Source organism: Perca fluviatilis, chromosome 7 (assembly GCF_010015445.1).
Source record: "Perca fluviatilis chromosome 7, GENO_Pfluv_1.0, whole genome shotgun sequence".
NCBI lineage: Eukaryota > Metazoa > Chordata > Actinopteri > Perciformes > Percidae > Perca > Perca fluviatilis.
In genome coordinates this window covers 28,104,251-28,125,782 of record NC_053118.1, presented here as the reverse complement: position 1 = coordinate 28,125,782, position 21,532 = coordinate 28,104,251, and the positions used below count along the sequence as shown (strand labels likewise).

At 41.9% G+C, this 21,532-nt stretch overlaps 1 protein-coding gene across 1 annotated transcript in view; it reads left to right on the top strand.

Annotated features, from left to right (window-relative positions):
* Window positions 1–21,532, top strand: part of iglon5 (IgLON family member 5) — a 93,871-nt gene that overhangs the window by 58,553 nt on the left and 13,786 nt on the right. Inside the window, exons 2-3 of the mRNA XM_039806618.1 lie at window positions 17,804–17,882; window positions 20,638–20,870. Of these exons, the coding sequence (XP_039662552.1) occupies window positions 17,804–17,882; window positions 20,638–20,870 (312 nt within the window). The remainder of the gene's footprint in view (window positions 1–17,803; window positions 17,883–20,637; window positions 20,871–21,532) is intronic.

Sequence of the window (21,532 nt, the reverse complement as noted above, 5' to 3'; positions counted from 1 at the left end):
GATGCAATGATGGCTGTCAGTTTCCCCCGCACCGCCGCCTACCTCAGGGAATGATAGAGAATCAGAAAACGACAGAGGGAGAAGCAGAGAAGGGATGAGCAATGATGAGAGATGAACTGGGAAGAAAAGAAGTTGGAGCAAACTTGTTTTGTGGTTTGTTTATTCCTCTGGGAGGAAGATAGAGGAAGGGACAAGGGCTGTATGAGCAAGGGAGGAGTGTAACGTGTTAGTATGAGAAAGAGAGGAGATGAAGTACAGTCATCATCTGCTCTCATGATTGGATGAAGTATACATTTAGTTCAGTTTAGAGTTGGGAATTGAAATGAAGATATACATCCCAAAGCGATAGAGATTTGTCAACTGGTTAGAGGTTAGATTGGCTATGTTTTTAATGTCACTGCATGTTGTCCATTTGGAGAAAAGCTGCAAATGTGAAAGCATCACTGCTTTTGATAATTAATTAATCCTCTAACTCAATTATCAGGAAGACAACATCTCAGATGTCAGCTTTAAAATGTGGGTATTTGCTGCTTTCCTTTGTTTTCTAGATTTGTCTTTTGGTTTTCTATCACATATGTAAAGTGAATATTGTTAGGTTTTTGGACAAAACAAGCAAAGACCTTGGGCCCTGGAAATTTGTAATGGGCATTTTCCCTCTATTTTCCAACATTGTATAGACTAAATGATTCATTTATTGGTTGAGAAAATGGCAGATTAATCGATATTGAAAATAGTTCAATTAAAAAAATTGTAGAATTAGATTTCTATACAATTTCGTTGTTATTTTATTCAATGAATTATCCAAACACAGACATTCCCATCTGTTATTAAGTCTCAGAGAAGCCAAGTCAGTGCACGTCTTTTAAAACCATCTTGAAGTCAATTTGTTTTCTCTTGTCTTTAATTATGTTATAATTTTATAACTTTTATTTTGTGGACCATTGTTTTGATTTATTGTTTTTTTTATTGTCTTTTATCTTCTTCTTTTCTTCATCCTGTAAAGCATCTGAAACTTCCGTTTTGGGGCTATATAAATAACTTTTTTGCTAATGTATTATTTTAAACTTAAACAGTTTCTCAATTAAAGTACTACATCACATTATATATAACTATCATGATATACAATTACATATTCTTTCATAAAAGATTGTCACCCACCGCTCATTTTGTTAAAGGGTTTGGAATGCTGATTAAAGAAAGCAGCTCAATAAATGCTCTGTTTTCTTTCTTTTTTTTAAGTGCAAAAACATTAAATAAATAAAATACATTATTATGTAAAGTGTTTCTTAATGCTTGAGCATGTAACCCAGCCATTACACCACAAAAGGTGTGAGATTTTAAATGGAGTGCAGCAGCCACACAGAAATTCATGTAACACCAGTGAGAACAGATATAACTTCTACATAAGTCTACAGTCTACATAAATTCTCTGTGTTGTGTCCCTGAACAACATCAGAAAACCTCTGTGTCCAGCATTTTTTCACCCTCTTTTTTACCACCTGTACTTTGTCTAAAGTGTCAAGAGTACAAAAGCACCGCAAGGTGATGTTGCTCACTTTCCCCAAAAAATTTGGGAGTAGACAAAGGACTTAAACCTCTGACCTCTGCAACCATCATTGTCAAGGGACATGATGATGATGACTAGGCAGTTTGTTTGCAAGTTTGCAGAGGGGAGAGAGACAGAGAGAAGGGGGGAGAAAAGCTCTAGGGGGAAGGATTGCTTGGCCTTAAAATGTATAATAGTAGAACTCTCAAGTGCACCACAGCTGGGATGCCCTTGGGTTAGCACAATTAACCTATACGCCCATTGGTACTATACATAGCTCTCTATAGAGGATACCGTATATTTTTTTGCAGTACAATTTCAGTTTGTTAAATCTCCCACAATTCATAAATCATTCAGTGTTACTTCAGGATGTGATCATATAGAGACGCCCACACAAGATACACTGACTACACAGTCTTCCCTCTCATGGCCTTGTATTTACAGTATTGTCGATATGATTTTAGAGCTTAGGGTTGGGCCAAGGTAACCAAACATGCACACCCATCAATTACACCTGAGCTCAGCATAGCAGCAGGCTGCAAGGTTGAGCTGGGCGATATGGAGAAAATCAAATATTTTTGACCAGATACATTGATTGGCGATATTGCGGCTATATTAGTTGACAATTGGTGCTTTCACAAAAAAAATTATACAATGAGATTTTTGATGAATAATCGCCAGTAAGGTCGATATAATGACCAAGTGGGTAAAGGTAAATAATACAACAGCTAGAACAGTCTGGTAAGTTCAGAAAATTACATCACTTTACTGTAATGTAGCCTTTAAAAGCAGGAAAAGACAACAGTTGTCATATTACGATTTTACGATATTCACAATTTAAGACGATATCTTGTCTCATATATCAATATCAGTGTAATATCGACACATTGCCCAGCCCTACTGCAAGGGATGTGTCTTTAAAATGAAGCAATGTCTACTTGCAGACCCTCGTAACATGTAAAGAAGTTGGTATGTTCCACCAAATAATAATGATCCTTCTCAGATTGTTTCAATTGTGTGAAATAATATTTACTACTTTTTAAAGGCTTGTTGTTATATGTTGTCATGTTTCCAGTTGTCAGCAATTACTTTGGTAAGAAAAATGTTATCATAGCTGATAGAAATCATAGACTAAACCAAAAAAATGAAGATTTTCAAGATCATTGAGGCCTTGGATGTTTTTTTACTGAACAAATAATTGTTCCGAAACACGCTATATATGTATATGCACACTTCCATGACCGGTGCCTTCCTCCACTCTGATGCTTTTGTGGGCTCTCAGATACCAAGGGCAGAATGAGTTAAGCATTGAAACCTGCACGTTGTATGAATTGAAGAAAATAAAATAGATAAGGGTGTGGTGCTGGTTGAAAAGATGGAGAGAGAAGCACGACTTCAGGGTTGTTTTCCTTGCCCAACGGCTCCCTTGCAGGGAAAGAGGTTTCAAGCTTGCTAGAAAGAAACAAGGTTTTGCAATTAACCAAAGAGTCACTGAGAAAAAAGGATGGGTGATGGAGAAAGAGCAAAAAGAGGAAAAACATTAAAAGAGAGTAGGAGGTCCGTGTACTCACAGTGGCTGTCTGGCTGAAGTGTGTGTGTCTGTATCGCTGTGCAACATGGGAGGAAGTGAGGTGTCGGGGAGGGCATATGCAGCGATGCGTCTTTTTAAAAGAAGTGATGGCAGACGGTCGATCGCTGCAGTGCTCTGTCTTTCTTTCTCTCTCCCCTTGCCTCTTTGTTAAGCTAGGGCCCTGCCGCCAGCGACTGCCTGCTGCACCATCTGTGGCTGCAAAGTGCCTAAAATTCATTAGTGGAGAGAGGCAAGGGAAAATCCACCAGGAGAGTGACACACCTGGAGAGTCAGAGACAGGGAGGGAAGAGAGGTGACCACGAGGGCAGCAACAGACGCAGGGCAGCAGAAATGGACTTTTTAAGCTTTTTATTGAAACATCGCTCTCAAAAGAATGTAGAAGGAACAAGGGAGAAAGAGTCGAAGGAAAGAGACGGTTTTGGAGAATGAAAACTGAGTCAAGACGGTTGAGGTGAACTGATCAACTGAGAGAAGGGAGAGGTGATGCAGAGCAAAAGAGAAGAAAACGGGAAGAATGGAGTGAAGCAAATGGAGAAATGAGTCAGAGAGGGAGTGGCAACAGAGAAATAAGCTTGTGGAGAGGGGAGCCCAAAGAGGGGGCGACGATGAGGAGGAGGAGGAGGAGGAGAAGGAGGAGGAGGAGGAGTAATGAGGGGGGCCTCTGTGTGGCAGTGAGATGCTCTTTGTGTCTGTCAGACTAAAGATCAGGATTTGTGTGACACAGTCGTACTGAATCTCTAACAATGACAATCTGTCTTTTGTCGTCTTTATCGGTGGAGCCGTTTCTCTCACTCTTTCTCTCCATATTTTTTATTTATTTATACCCATCACCAACCTCTGCTTTGTTTCTCTCTCTCTCTCTCTCTGTTTAAAATTACTTCATTGCATCTCTGCTTTATTTGACATAAACTACAGTGATAGTTGGCAGAAAGCATAGGAGAGCAAATTAAATGCAACAAAGGTCCTAAACCTGAAAAAAATCAACAAGCAAATTAATTTATCCTGCTTATCCTATAGGACAATATTGTCTCCCTTTTTATGGCCATTAATAACTTGTGAGAAATTGCATTTGCCTTTCTCCTTCTTGTTCTTTGACTTCCTCAGCATTCCCCTGGCTGGCTTCCTCCTCCTCCACCTCTCTTTCTGTCACCTTCCCAACCTCCCACCTTCCTTCAGCCCCCCCGCCCCCCACCAACCAGCTCTTACACCGTCTTCTATCTGCAGCACTGACTCATGATTCCCACGAGGGCTGCAAGGTGACAGGGATCAAGGAGCTTTGTGGAACTTGTATGCTCAGATAAGCTGCTGAATTAGAGAGTGGAGACGATCAGCTGTGGCGTTGCAGGGGAGAGATGAGCAAGGAGGTGAGAAAATAAGAAAGTAGGAAGGTGTATAGAAGAGAGAGGCAAAAAAGGAGAGAAAAGAGGTTAGGTCAGGATGGGAAAGAGAGGATGAGCAACGTACTTGGAAGGAGAAGCGAACTGAGATGAGGATAGTTACAGTTGCTATGCCTGTCAAGCTCTCCGATAACGCTGTCAGATTTACCACTCAAAATTTGAAGTCATTTTTGAAATTGGGTCGTTGATTTCAAACAGAGGTAGACAAAAGCAGGTGTTTACTTTCAAGCCAGTGTCCATTGATTTTGTGGTCTGAAATCTGAAATGAGCAGGCTAGCTTATCAAGCCAACGTTTGATAGCTCCATGAATTGGTTTGAAATGCTGTCTTCAGCAGACTTTTTAATATTTTCAGCTGACTTGTTTTAAAATAGGTATATTGGGTTTTATCTGTGCACTGCATTTTCACTTTAACTGTGCTTAAAGACTGTGGCTAATTGAGCTCATACAAAAAGTCCATTCAAAAGTCCAATCCGTTAAAAAAAAAAAAGCCAGTTTGGCTGCTTAATTTACATACTTGTTCGTACTTTCAAACAGTACATTTTCGCTTTTAATGTAACAACAGAAAAGGTTTTTTTAAGATGAAGACTAACTGGCATGTTTGGCAAACGTAATGCTTTCTTGGGTAATGCTGGCCTGGGGTTGCTGAAGTGTAAACTTCCCCAAATCCGATAAAGAGCAGGACAGAGCTGCTAGCCTAAAGTCTGAAAACATCCACGGCCAGCTTTCATACAGGGGATTTGCTAGTTGTGAATGTAACGCTTGGTTACATACAGCGGTAAGCTAGTTCGGCTAACATGTAAGTTAGAGCCCAAACACACCGTTTAATGCATTCATTTTGCTCTTGTGCTTTTGATTTTGGAAAGCTGCCACCTTCCAAACTTTTTAAATACCAAGTATTGCTCTTACTACATCGCTATACACACTGCGTCAACATGTGGAGAAAAGTTGCAAGGCTGTGATTGGAGCGGTTTAGAGAACTGAATTGTCAGTCCTCAGATTTATGCGTATTCATGTATGCGTGACATTTCTGTGCATCAGCATAAGTACATGTGGCTTCTGCATGCAAGCTCGCAACATTGGGTCCAAACAAACTGTGTACCCTATAGAAAACAACATAGAGATTGACAGCCACACACAGACACAGAGTAAAAGAATTACGCAAACGACTATACTGTATAGAGCTTTGTAGAGAGAGAAAAATGGCGAAAGCAGAGTGAGGAAAACATCAAATTTGATTCTGACAATGTGTCCAGCTCAGTGCATAAAGGACTTAAACTGAGAAAAAGTCCCCCTGATAAAAGTACAGCTTACAACTGCTGCAGGAGGTAACGCATTAGTCTTGTGTCCCTAAGGTCAGAAAAGGTCTAAAAAACAGCAATGGCTGCTGCTTTGACTGTTTGTTGCTTCATCTTCCTGTCAGCTTCGTATATCATCATCATCCTCAAGGAAAATACATTTTTAATGCTGTTAAAACCCACCGTGCCATATATTTTGTGTTTTTTAACTAATTTAGATACCCAGCCCAAATTAGGTGATGTGACATAATGCAAGTTTGTTAGCAGAGCATTTTGCTATCTCCGTACCGTAGGCTACTTTACAAAAAGAACAAAGTGTTGTTTTTTTTCTGTACTCACCAATTTGTACCAAGCCTCAACAAACTAAAAGTGAGAAATTAAGTGTAGACTAGACTGCAATTTTCTCAGCTGACTGTATCCTCAGTACTGTAGAACAAAATGCAAAGCAGATTTAGAAAGTCTTATGTTTCAAGGACATATTGCATTATGACAATAATTTCTCAATCTGACATCTCACTCTCTTGCTCTAACAGTGCAATTCCAGGAACCACATGAAGTCTCTATCTTTAATAGAAGTAGATGAGGCAGATTCGGGAGAAGTGGGCACACCGCAAAAGAGTAATTTACTTCAACACAAAAAAACTCCTGGAACACAACGAACATCACAGAATGATGATGAGTTATGTAAAAGTGTAAAAGAATCCGAGGGACGATTTTATTCTTGAAAATATTCACCTAATCTTCTCCGTGATCTTCTCTTTGTTTGAAAAGGTTTTTTTTTCGGTCAGGCTCTGGATACTGAGTCTGGCACCATCATGTCTTGCTGGAGGTGAACTTACGTCTCAGGGGCTTGATTTTAATCTTTTACTGCAGGCTCTTGTGCAAACGTAGGGAATAAACATCTGGCTAATGTTTTGTCGGTTCATTTGCAGATGAAGTCGGTGCCGATGCAGTACGGAGTGAGTAAAGATAATGAGACAGCTCGTAAAAAGGTTAGAAATCATGTGCTAAAAAGCAATCTCGCTATGACACATTCACTTGCTCACTTGCTGAATGGTAATAACGAATGACATGTAAATTAAGGAAGCTGTCTGAAAGTCTTTAGTGTGTTTTAGACTAAACTGAGGCTATATAAAAAATAGTGTTTACCATGTGCATTAGAATGCACATCACAAAGTTAGTTTTGTAATATGTTTGGGAAAATATTTCCTACAGCATAGAATAAGCTTTCACTTGAGCAGAATTCACTGTCATATATACTCATTTTTTTTCTCGGTCTTTGACATTTGCAATACATCCTGGCAGCTGGCTTGTTTTATTATTATTATTCAATGTATGTCTTAAGAAGATGGGTCATCTTGTTGCCCCTTGTGTATTGTATGCTGTAAAGTGAAAGACACTTGAAATTGAAATGATTCTCCAGGTTTTTATGCTGTGGTTATCAACCATTACACATGTCAAGGCGACAGAGCAGGTGAGAGTGTGTGTATATGTGTATGTAATACCTGCTTTTATATTAGTATGTGGGTATATGCATATGCATAAGCAATGTATGCAGGCTTCACATGCTTGTGTGTGCTTGTGGCACAGTAGTACAATTGTTTTTGCAGCTCATTCACACATAAGGGAGAAGGGAGCCAGATATAATTTCCAGTGCTCCACATGAAGGAGCATTAATCCAATTCAAAGTGCTCCAAGGAGCGGACCCATAATAACTTATGGTGACTTAGGAATTTGTTTATGTTTGTAACAGTGCACTGAAAGATTAATAACCTCCACAATATGAGTTATACAACCCTTTCTGCGAGGAAGCACTAAAGGAAAACACCCAAGAAAGTGATGTGTAGGGATAAATGAAAGGCAAATTAGCCTGTGGCATTGTATTTAATTACATATTACTCTATCACAGCTTTAGTTATGCCCCTGATTTCCTCATGTTCCTCGATAGCCTCAGGCTTGGGTAAAACAGCTTCATCAGTAACATGAGCCAGCAGATTCATCAGTGGCTCAGTCCACCAGGGCTGACATAAACACACAGCTTAGCTTTGCCCCATGTTACTTGCTGCATGCTTGTTTCCTTCTCAAACAGACTATGACACTTTAATTCACCTTTACCTTTCTTCTCATCTCTCTTTTCTTGATTCTCAGTATTTTTTCTGCATGTCATAGACGAGACCCCTCTCAGTTCTGCTCAGCTGAAAAGATTAAATGGGCTCTCCATCGATTGCTCTTTTCTAATACACTGGCCTCTCAAAAGAAATAGCAAAAGCATGTCATCACCCTGGTGGAAAGCAGAGGGTTGGAGGGTGAAAAGGGAGGGAGACTTGTGTTCAAAGTCGGGCTATTTTTTTTAACTTTATCTTTGCTCAACTAGTTGAAGAGAGCACCAAGGAACACGCGAGCAAGACTTTCACACTGTCGAGGGAATGGGTAGGGACTTTCCTGCAATTGAGCAGTGACAGTAAACAACGGATGACATCAAGGGAAAAGCTGGCCGGGATGTCATCCGCCTTCCATGTGGTGTGAGACAGGGAGGCAGAGAGAAAGAGAAGGGAGCTTCAAGATTTGTTGGAGGAGAGTACACTCTAGCCTACCTCACAAAGAACAATGACCTGGACCAAACTCCCTCCAACTTGCAGACCATGTCCTGAGCTTGGTGGAGGTGGCGGTTTGAATGTCTGCCACATGCTCTCCAGTACAGCTGTAGCCAAACATAACTGGCGGCGGGGGCTATGTGTGCAGGAGCTAGTGGTGCCGAGTCACAGCAGTTGAGCAACAATGGCAAGAGCTGCTGCGTTTCAGAATGCAAATTAACCCCATACACAGCTGTAAGGATGGCTGTGGGCACAGCAGGGCAAAATCCAACTGCACACAAACAGACGGATGTATGGAAACACATGCACAAAGACACACTTAAACACCCGCACACACGCGCACACACACACACAGACACACACACACACACACACACACACACACATATTCACAGACACGTACACAGCAAATGGATTTAAACAAGCTTGCAAATACATATGCATTCATTCTCACTCTCTCTCAAACACACACCCTCACACACTGATGCTTACTTCATCTGTATTTGCCAACATCTTAGTGCACTGCACCATGCCTCCCTCCCTTTTTTCCTCCTTCTCCTGTTCTGTCCCTCAGGAGCTCCCTCCTAAGCAGGTGTTAGCTGATTTCTGTTCCCTCAGGTAATTCTGTTTTGTTCTTCGCAGCAAGTACTGCTGCTGTGAATTATCCTGACAGTACCTTACTCCTGGGCTCTGGCCCTCACCTCCCTCCTCCTGCCCTCCAACTCTTTTCCCTCTCTTTGCCTGCACCCTGTGCATCGAGCCTTCCCTCCCTGCCTAGATTTCCTCCTTTCATCCTCACTCTCTTGCCACCCCCCTGTGGTGCAGGTAGACCCCTGGATGAGCTGCCAAGGAGTCCTAAACAGCATGTCAGCCCACCCACAACAAACCCACATACATGCAAAGATGGACCTACACACACACACTTTAAAAATGTTCACTCAAACACACATGCCAGGAAATATACACACATGGACGCACACATGCTTAGATGTAAACCAATTGCACTTGAAACTGCCACATTCCAGCAGCACACTGAGTTATTTGTGCATTCATTGCGATTGAGTGTGTTGATATGAAAATGTTGCAGCTCCCCTGTAGCCAAAATGTTGTTCCCTTTTGTTTTGCTGCTTGCAAAATGCACAGACAAAGAATGACTTATTTTAGATTGCTCATTACCATAGAGGCTTCAGACAGCTGCTTATTGCCCTCCATTCAGTCATCACAATTAACTGGTCTTATTACTCTGAGTGTATTACATGTTTTGCATATTTCAACAGAAATAAGTCATTATCAGTATGAAATAAATGGGGTGGGGGGGGGGGGCGGGGGTAAATAAGCTAAGTCAGTGGTGGTGCCGTAAAGGCTTAAGCATGCTAAAAGAAATCTAAACAAAAGCTTAATGACATCTTTTATTTAGTTCCACATTGACTCGAGATCTTGTACGAAATTCACTGAATGCATTTTCAGCGCATCATCTTTTGTTTTTGATGGAAATTGCATGATTTCAGCTCTTTCAATGTAAATTAACTACAGCCGCGCTAATTCTCAAGCTCTCGTCAAACTCTTTTTTTCCCATTAGTTCAACTTTTCAAGTGTGTCATAAATGACCATTGGCAGCTTGTATTGCCTGGTCATCCATTTCACACACATGCTGGCCAACACTCAACTGACTTTTTGATGCCTCATTCTTTTTGACTCCACTTTACAGCCAATGGTCCTATCGAAAATAACTGCTCCCGTGCTATTACACTCCTTTGTCTCCTGTCACTATCGCCCGGTAATTGCTGTTTTTATTGTAGCCTCTTAGAGGCTCAAGTGTAAACTATAGGGTAAGCCTCGCCACTGTGCTGGCAGCTTAACCGCATGACTGGAAATATTTGTTCAGTCTCACAGCATCTGACAGAGCTCCTATAAACAGTAAACATATGGAACACCAGACCACATTCACAGTTTTATTACATAGTTTTATTATTTATTTATTTATGTATACATTATAGTATAAGGCTGGTCCTCTCAATAAAAATGCTAGAATCTGTTGTTTCAACAAATGCCAGGAAACGTGTCGTTCAGTTTAATTTGGAGGACTTTTTGAAGTTTGCATATTGCCATATGTTATTATAGATATACTGTAGATAACAGAAATATATTCCTATTAATGGTACACTGTGGAGATTTTGACCACTACTGGTGATATAGAGCAATGCTTTGGAGAGCAGGTCCCCGTTGTGTTTGTATATCTTGTGGTTTTTTTAGTACATACACATGGACCCTATACACTTTCCTGCCAAAGATGTAACACTATTTGCCAGTCAGTGTCGGTATGGCAACAAGAAAGGTGGAAATGCATCAGAAAAAGGCACAGAAGGTAAAAATTGCTATCTTGCAGACGCAGATAAACTAAACAATGCAGGTTTTGAAAACGTAAAAAAATGTCTTTGCACATGTCCTCTGAGGAAGGAAATTAAATCAACACATTTGTTAGTCCTCAAGGATACATACAAAATGCATTTGGGAAGAGACACTGCATTTAATATATTTTTTTATGTAAACATTTTTTTCAAGAAACCTCAAGAGCAACTTTAGTATAATAAAGATTTTTCTTATCATAATGCCCAGTTAAATATACATGAATATAATGACAATGAGATCATAATATCCTCCAAATATCCAACCTATCCATCCATTGTACCTTTACTGTATGCTTTTACTATTATATAAATCAAACTAAAATGTAAATTTACAACTCAGATTTGCTCGGTGCCAAAGAAGGCACCATGCTGCTGTTAAGTTATTCTGTTCCTTTTTGTTGCTTATAAAGTATGTTATTGTCAGAGAATGCAGAGATACTTGGGGCTGAATCAGTATTTAAAGCTTCTCTTTTAAAACAGTGACAGCACTTGCCCACAAATCTGTCAAATTACCAGTGCACAGGGTGTATTTAGGGGAGTCTACAGGGCCCTGTGTAAGGGGGGGCGTGTGTGTACTCAGTTTGAAAGGAAGTAACAGTTTAACCACTGTATTGATTTCAAGAGTGCTAAGGGGTTTAGGCGTCGAACCAAGGAAAATGGGGGGTAAAAGAAAGCAGAGTGGGCCTCGTCCCGGGTTTTACCACGCTCAGCTTTTCTCCCCGGCCACGCTTGATTCAATGGTAAAGATCTGTTGCTGCCCATTGAAGTTGTACAACTGCTGCATTGAGTACTGTATGGCTCTGTGCACTCTGCAGTGCTCTATTGATTGATGTGTGAAGAGGGATTAGTGGGTGGAAGGGAGGGAGCGAGCAGAGGAGATGCTGAATGGGAGGGAGGGATGGGCAGAGCGACCAGAGGCAGAATTGTGGAAGTAGCATGTGTACAATAAAAAGGGGGCAGATGTCACATCTTTGGTGAAGCCAAGTTAGACACCCGAGGGTGATTCCCTGCTTTTCTGTAAATGTTGATGGTTTTGGCATGCTTCTGAGATCAGGCTGTGTTAGCAGTCATGTGTGTGGTTGCAATGTGAGATCCAGTAAGTCCAGCTAAATTTTGACCTTGAATGACGAGCAGCTAAATGTCCAACCAATCCTCTTGATGCCTCAGAACGAGCTCACCAGAGCAGTTAACGTACACAAATAAGCCACAGATCATATAAACACCTGTTCCAGTCATTCCATCACATTCCTCCAACAGGAAAAAAAACAACACTTTTTGGTCTGAGAGAGTGAAAAAAAGGACTTTACCTGGCAGATTCAAAACAATTCATTCTCCGTGACTTCTCTGACATTTCTTAGATTTCCTGTCAAGTGGAATCCTACTGATATCCATTTTGCTTCACCAGCAATTGTGAAAAGCAGGCGACCTGCATATCCATCTTGTTGTGCTGTTTGAGCGCGGCATCCAGGTGGTTTCTCACACCTTGCCCATCACTCTCTCCCTGCTCTCCCGTTGCTCTGTCCCTGACAGGTGGTGCTGAGGGTGGAAGGAGCCAGGAGGGCTGTCTGGGATTTCATCGATAGGGAGTGGAGGGGCTGAATGAGTAGTGGAGTGGGGAGAGATGGGGCTTCAGAGGTGGACATGGGGTTGGATTTGGGACGTTCAGAGTTAATGGGATCAGACTAGGAAGCGAAAGGGATATCTGTGCCGGTTAATGTTTAATCCCCCATCCCCAACCCCTTGTCTCCTGCCTTAGGCTCCCGGCATCTGATAATCCTTGGGCTGCCTCTCTTCATCATCAAGGTGTCGGAGGGAAGTGCCTCTGTAAATATTTAATTGGCTGCAGCATGCCGGTGTTAATTATGCGGGTGTGTCTTTCTTTTTTTTTGCTTTGCTCTCTGCCCCAGCGTTACTGTGTCCTCACACTTTTCCCTCTTCATATTGATGCCACTCCATTGCTCCTTCTCTTTCTGCCACTATGAACGTCAGTACTGCTATTATCACGTAATACTACAGTTGCTATAACTGTATAACTACCTCAACTGTGGCTCTCAATTACTTTCTTCTTTCAGGACCTCACCTCAACCTGGCTATCTATTTTCACCTCTCCTTTCCAACCTTGTGCTTTGCCTCTCTCCTTCTCCTTTCAATTTCAAAACCACGGCAGTCTCCGTTAAAACAGATTATTGTTATGGGTTTCATTATAGCCTCCTCTGTTATCCGTCTTGACGCCAATCATGCTTTCGGAAGTAGCTATGCCTCCTTTCTGTGTTTATTTGATCGTCAAGGGCAATGCGAAATAGATGAATAGTACAAAGACAGCCTTGCAAGGAATACGCAGGCTAAAGTTGTACAGCTCAATAGAGCTCTACTCATAAGTGTCTGCCAGTAGCAAGTACAATTACAAACAAGCACATGTAAAAGTCAAGAGAATACAAATCACATAATAGATGTCTCATGGGTCCTGAGCAAGGAGCCTTGCAAACGCTGCAAAATACACAATGCAGGAGAGACAAAAACACTGGACCACAAATGGAGGGAGTTATGTGAATGACTACCTATGAGCCAGCAATAGATGAAGTGTTATCCACATATGAGCAAAACAGATTTCTATATTTGCAGGATGTACATTGTAATGGCTGAACTGATTGACAAAGATCTCCAGTATAGGTGAATTACAGTAATAGTTTGCTATAGCCCAGTGTTGTCCTGTGTGTAATCCCTTAGGCATGTCCGTAACATTTTATTCTCTTAAAAATGCCAGACAGCTCTAGACCCGAGGCTGAATACCGTGTGCAGACAAAGGCTCGACGGGGTTCATTTGGACAGCATACGCGTGTATGTGTGTGCGTGTGTGCGTGTGCGTGTGCGTGTGTGTGTGTGTGTGGTATGTGTATGTGTGTGTGGTATGGAGATGGGGCTTTCTTTTGTGTGCCAACAAAACAGCAGGTCATAGCAAGGACAAGAGATACCAGTAGCCATGGCAGACTGTATTTGCTGTAGACAACAGTGAGCAGGGAAATTTAATATGCTCGTCTCCACACCAACACCAGGGGCCAATGCAGTGTTCACCACCAACACTGTTCTACATTTACCATTTCTCTATTCATACTCTGCTCACTTGTGTTTTCATATAGGCTCAGGATTTTGCTCTCTCATAAACAAATCCATTTTTGTTTTAGTAAAGTAGTGTACTAAAGCGGTAAAGACAAAAGGCTTTCTTTTGGAACTCACATTGGGTTTGTGTTTCCGCATTTAGAGTCTGCAGAGTAGTCGGTAGTTTAAGCTTCCCAGTTGGCAAGCACCTCCTCCTTTCTAGAGTTTGAATGGGCGAGACTCGTGAATCCTCCTGGTGGGTGCAGTTCATCAGAAAATGCAGAGCCCCAGGAGGGAGCAGAGAAAACGCAGAATTTGAGATACCGTAGGGATCAATAGAGTCGAAAGTAGCCCGGGAATTGAAAGTGATGTCTGACTATTCTGTTTTGGCCATGCAACAGCACACTGCTGGTTGCACTCTGGACTCATTATTGTTGTGTTTGATCATGTCTGTTGTGTTTGGCCGGCAACATTTGAATTCATTGCCTGAAAGGGATAAACCATTACATCAAAGGGTTTGAGACACTTGCTGTCATTCAGCCAGATGCTGTTTACATTTTGTTGCTTTACACCCAACGCTCCAACTCCCCCATTAAAGAGACGCCGCAGATGCACACTTTATATTCCTTTTATCTGCAGAAGCATTAACCATTTACCTCCATGTATTACGGTATTTTATTTGATTGCTTTGGCCAATTTTCACAACAGAATTGAGATGTGCAATACTCTAGACACGAAATCCTGCAGTCCTAAGTTTTGGTCTGGCAAAGCATGGAGACCAAAAACTCTGTAATGCATCATATGTTAACACAACACATCCTTTTTAACCAAAGAATTTGTCAGATGATGCTGTCAAACAATAACACATTTCCATCAATAGTAGAAAAAAAGTATGTAGCATTTCACTCAAAGCACCGCTGTGCTTAATTACAGTCTACAGGGCTTTTAGCCTTGTTATTCAAGACACCCAAGTAATTTATTGTTTTGCACTTTTGCACACACATTTTGGCGGTTATAAGCATTCTGCGTTCACTTTGGCCCTTTGTATCAAAAGTTTTGAACTTCGAAAGTGTAGCCACAGCAATAATAAAATACCATGCCATACCGACGGCTTGAGATGTTGTGGTCTGCCTTATGTTTTCGATATTATCTTGGTGCCAAAACAAAGTAGTCCAGCTGTCAAGCATTAATAGATGATTGCTTCTTACGCAATGCTTTGCTAGCGAGGTGAAAAAACTAAAGTATGAACGCCAACATTTGTCTTAAGACAGAGGTGGTCTCCCATCTCTCAAATACAGATGCTGTACAACATTTTCACTTTTTGGGATCACAAGTTGTACCAAGATAAAGCAACAATTTCACTGTTCAAAGTCAGTGACAGAGGTCAAAAGGTGTTACACGGCAGTGGATGTTTGCATCAAGAAGAGTGGATCCTCAATATTTGTGTATGTGTGTGCTTCCTTGTGTGTATTTTGACTTTATGTGTCTAGATGAAGTTACGTTTGTATTTTCCTTGAGGGAAAGTGAATATTTGTCACAACGAACTCAGACAAACCTTCATCGCCACTTGTTTGGCTCATCGATGAGTGTTTGATGAGTTCATGTGTGCGTGTAAACCTGCTTATCTGTGATTGGTCCTGTGATGCAGTGTGTGGGAAGAAATGTGGGCTCAATGTGTTGACCTGGTTATCATGTTGTGCAGCGTCTGGGAGTGGAGGCAGGGTGATATAGGTTTTAGAATGCGAGGTGCCAATCGAGCTGTGAAAATGGGAATTGAGTAGGGAAATGGGAATTGCTCCCCACTGGTTTGTAACCTTCGCAGTGTTGTTTGGAGCATTCAGCGTATGCATTCATCATTCATTCAATCAAAATGTGTGGGTCGCGTGTGTGTCCCACTGGTTACGTTATATGATAGAGAGCGTCTTTTCTCTACGTGTGTGTCTGTAATTGCGTATGTGGGGTAGTGTGTATTTATGACAGCATGTCACACCCGTCTCCAAGCCCCAAGCCCTGGAACTGAATTGAATTAACCTAAATAAAGTCTAGTTTGTAGAGTACAGAACACTTGAAAGGGAACAGCTGAGGGCTTGAGCTGAGGACAGGAAGCATAAGCGCAGTGACGCTATGCAACATCTGTAGTAAAAACCACAGATAAACGAGAGCTTGTGAAAATGTTTGGAACATTGGACACAATGGCTAATGTGCTACACCCCTCCCCCAAGGCTTTCAGCGAGAGTGAGAGACGGAGCCAGTTCTGGGATCCTTGGCCGGCCTAGATAGTACAGCATCAGTGGCAGCAGCAGCACCCATTAATGCGATTACAGCTTTTAGCGGGAGATTTTCAGGGCCAGTTTTCTTTTGAGGCGTCATTAGTTTGTCCTCCTGTCTTGTTTTCCACCGGTATGTCAGAAAAACAAACGTTCACATTCAAACAAATGAGCAACAGACTGCTCGATACTGTTCTGCTATTATAGGCAACCATGAGCAACACATACACTGGTGCACACACAATCACACACACATGAATATATGAATACACAAGCATGAATGTAGCCTATATTTTCTACGGCATATTCACACAGATATGCCAAAGCCACACTACTTCACAAACATGCGGAAAAAGAGGAAAGGCATAATTAGTCTTTATTTAAGAGATGATGAATTATTATTTAGTGTAGTAGGCACTTCTTAGGACTTTCTGCGATGCAGTTTGAAAACCTTTTGATTAGCAATCCATGAAGTGCATTATAATTCGCAAGCCTCCCTCATTATTCTTTTTAATCAAACCATGATTCCACAAAGACCATCCTTTAATTTAAAACCCACACTTCCTGTAGTGCTGCATTTTGGGTGTCATATCTTAGTGGGTTCACAATCGGCATGCCTAACGTGTCTTTGACTTTGTGCGGCTATTTAACAAATCTTGAGGTGCTTCTAAGCTTCTCACTGCACCGGCTTTGTTTCATAAAGTCACCATTTATTAAACCTCAAGGCTAGACCACAGCAAAAGCCTATTGGAGATATTGAGGTCATTTTGCAGGCGGAGGGAAAAATAGATTGTCGGAGATGGAGGGAAGACACAAGCCGAGGTATCTGGTGTCATGCTGTGATTTGGCAGAGTTTAGATGGACAGAGCCAGGTGTCTTACCGGGGAGCGGCCCGCCTCAGTGGGCAATATCATTGCCAGCATATAAGGTCTTCGGTTACCTTTGTTTGCAGTCCAAGCAAGTTCACAAAATTACTTCAAACTGCTTTGAAGTGTTTTTCTCACCTGAGTGTCTGAAACATCTCACAGATGCCAAGTTCGTGTTTCTTCTTTAAGTAATAGCTCTCAGTATGTGTGTCTGTTCTTGTGTGTGTTTCTGCTTTTGTAAGCATGTGCCTCTGTTCTCTGAATGTGTGTTTGTGTGTGTGTGTGTGTGTGTGTGTGTGTGTGTGTGTGTGTGTGTGTGTGTGTGTGTGTGTGTGTGTGTGTGTGTGTGTGTGTGTGTGTGTGTGTATTGGTAGGCAGGATGAGCATCCCTTCTGTTACCGTTGCTGTCCCTTCATTTCACGCTCCGGCAGCTCCGCATGAATCCTCTTCCCTTGGCTCATTATCAGTGCTGTTCAATGAACGCGCATCCCTCCAGAATGCAGGGTAAAACCAAATCATTATTCAAGTATGGGGGTCAGTGCAGACGTTGTGACTCTTTTGTTTAGTATATATATTACTTTCCCTTCAGAAATAAGTAAGCAGGATGCACAGCACATCCCCGCCCAACCTGATTAAGTGAGGTTGTTGATTCTCAAGCACCTGACCTGAGATTGATGAACAGAGGAGCGTCTGGTGCCATTATTGGGGGCTCATTGGTCTTTTCTCTCATTTTTCTTGGCAGCGTCCAGTGTGCACGGAGCGGAATTCGGACACCTGCCGGACAACATTACAGTGTTGGAAGGAGAAAGCGTCACTTTGAGGTAACTTTTGATCCTACACCTGCGCCTACTAATTACATAAAAAAAACATGTTTGTGTTACCCCCCCCACACACACACACACACACACACACACATCTGTCTTGCAGAATTAATTGCCAATTCTCTGTCACATAACTTCAATTAGGTGTCCCACATTGTGCCATATTTTCCAGCCGTGTCTATCCTATAAGTAATTGAATGATATTACCTGTCAGATGTGGCCGGAGTTATCCCGTCTGTCTGCAATCACCTTGTACTTATATGTAACAATAATGATGCACAGGTCAGTTGGGTGGCTGGACCGCCTCTGCGTCCTGCGTCCAGCCACCCCTGCCAAACTGTGAGTGATAAAGTAGAAATCACAGCTTTCCCCGGCTACCAACCAAGCAGAAAAACAGCCAACTTGCTTTTTTCCCCTCGCGTGGAAGTGACCTGGCATGACAGTACATTCAGAAGCACAAAAGAAAAAATCAGAGTCAACATTATTTTCACCTCCTTTAAGCAACACCTCTTCAGATCTGTAAACAAATTCCTCTTTTGGTCCCTTCCTTTCATATACATATATATATATATATATATATATATATATATATATATATATATATATATATATATATATATATATATATATTATTCTGAAGCCAAGTACAGTCCTTTCAATATTTGTTCAGTCAGGAACACTCTCGTCATAGATTTAACCATTTATTGCAACAAATGGAAATATACAGTTATACTTTATTAAATAACAGGGAGCATGCTGCTGAGACCCCCCTGTACACAAGAGTAGGTCCAATCCAAGACATCGAAACAATTTCAGACATAGTTATAATGACACCCAAAACTGGGAAGGTGGAGGCTGGGGTGGTGCAAGCAAGCTTTGCCAGCAGCAACGGTGTGAGGCAGCATTGGAATATCAGGAAGCAGAGAGGACTAGAGAGGCATTTAAATGGACCGCCTGATGTGAAAATGGCTGTGATTGGTTGTGACTGGCTGGAATTATGATTCAATTAGCCTTTGACTTCCGTGTCCTGCATGAACTAACGCAATGCTTAATTTAACATCAGCAAGTCTCTCTCATAAGTTGGAAATCAAAGAACCAGAATCCTGATTGATAATGTCATCATGACGTGTAGCCTGAAGCCAGTACTGATACTGTGTTTACACCAGAAATTATAAACTGAATGGACCTGGGTGGTCAAATCTGTCCTTTCAATGTCACCTTTTATTCCTGAACAGTTTGGTTTCAGGAAAGCTGTGCAGCACTGTAACATTACAAACATTACAAATCTGCACTGGACAGTCAATAGCTGACAATCAGAAGACTAAACAGATTCATAAATAAACTCCATTTTCATGTAAAATCACTTTTGCCCAAGTGGCACAAATACTTGTGTTATGCTTGAGAAAATGCTGTTGTGTTGGCTTTGATGCGGGCCATTAAGACGAGGCACATTTGATGCTATTATGGTGCTCATTTCCTCTGGGCTTGCAGTCCTGTAGCAACATCATCAGTGTAGATGTGATTCATTTTAAAAATACATTAATAGTGTTTGTACACAGATAATGAATTTTTAGGGTGTGATTTCATACTGTATTGTGTCTTTATTTAAACCCACCAGCCACAAACCGAATCTCAATCAAAATATTTCTTTATTCCCAAACCAGTTTGAAGTGGTTTGGCCCTTCAGGTCATGTGTCCACTTGAACATCAGCCCAGTACCTTGTAGCCTATTTGTTAAAGACTACCAAGCTCACCTGCACAGTGCACTGTGCATTGATGCATTGTTGTGTCACTGCACTGACTTGGCAGGTGATCTAAGATCCACCTCAACAGTGATATTTATCCAGGTCATATCAATTAAACATGAGTACTATAGAGGCATGTCCTTGCAGCTAGTTGAAGCTGGGTAAGGACATCTAGTGGCCAAGCCAAGAACTGAAGTCATACCTTTGGACCATGGTTCCTGTTTTGAAGCGTGCCACATCCTTTTGGAACAACACTTCTGATTTACTGCACACCGACACCATTATAATTTACTCTCTCATATATTTTCTTATTTCACATATTTTCCAGCCATTAACTTTAATTGTGAGTTTACAGACAGTTTTAGGCGAATCGCCAGTCGACATACCTCTGGACTTGAATTATATGTATCTTGCATTCATTGCACTGCATTCATGTTCAGTGTTATCTTACAGACAACGCAACTGTGAAGAGAATGATGGTATACAACCACTTCTCATGCAATGCTCACAAGCTATAACTGATACTCAACTATATTTTTTCATAATGTGACCCATTTTCTCCAGCTGTGTAACAGGAGTAATGGATGATCATTAGTGCTGTGTTACCCAAGAGACAGATGACAAATAAAGGAAAAACCTGAAATGAGTGGAGAGACATAACAAATGAAGATGCTCATGTACAGTAAAGGGCACACGGGGTCCCTGAATGGTTTTAATTGGTAGAAAAGGATGTGAGTCATATGACCTTTGCAGTCACTGTATTTGCATCATTGAACACCAATGGGTATACACCATCATACACCATATTTTGGGAGAGTGGTGTCCCACTGCAATCTATTTTCTGGTGTGCTAAACACTGTACTGTTTTTTCCTTTGAATTGTCACCCCTTTGTATATCTGTACCCATGATAAATGTAACATAAAAACACCTCTTAGCAGTTTTTAATGTAAACCCTAAACATAATGTCAAATAGGCCTCTCAATTGTAAATCGACCATGTCCTCTCACAGATGTCGGATTGACGAGGAGGTCACCCACAAGGCCTGGCTGAACCGCTCTAACATCCTCTTCACGGGGACAGACAAGTGGTCACTGGACAAGCGTGTGACGCTGGCCAACAGTAACAACAGTGACTTCTCCATCCACATCGACAAGGTGCAAGTAACCGACGAGGGGCCTTACACTTGCACCTTCCAGGCCAATAACAAGCCCCGCGTCGCCCACGTCTACCTCATTGTCCAAGGTGAGCAGCCCCTTTGAGACAGAACAGGAATCTGTTATAAGTGACTTTAAAGTGCAGTATGCGCTGATGTTACTGTAAGCAGCCTTGGATAAAAACTAAATGACTTAATTATGCATTTTGTCATTCATCCGAGTGTAGTGCTGTATATTGGATGTGATTGAGGTTTGACTTCTGGGGAAGCAATTGAGATTTTACATTTCAGTGTTCCTCCTGTTCTATTTCGTATAGGCTTCACCCTCTAAAGCTACGCTATTGGGTTTATCCCTTCGCGCATGTGCAGTCGTGAAGATTTTCTTTCCCGCCCTTGCGTACAGTACGGGCTTCAACTATGTCCGCAGATACTGTATATATACAGAGCAGACCCGTTGTTCATCTCCCACTTTTTCTTCAAGCTAGCAGTATGAAGACAATCTCACCTTCCAGCAGTGTTCGCCTCTGCCCCAACTGCCGGACCGGCCACATCCTGCCGCCGGACCTCCATCCCCGCGGCGAGACCTGCCTCGGCGCCGCTCACGCCGGCCTGGCGCTCACGCCGGCCTGGCGCTCACCCCTGATGCCTCCTGCCAGTTCAGCGCCTGCCTGCCATCTAAAGAGCTTAACCGGCGGGCGGAAGCTTTTCTGGTTTGTCAGGCTAGCGGGGAAGGGGATGGTAGCTGGGCAGA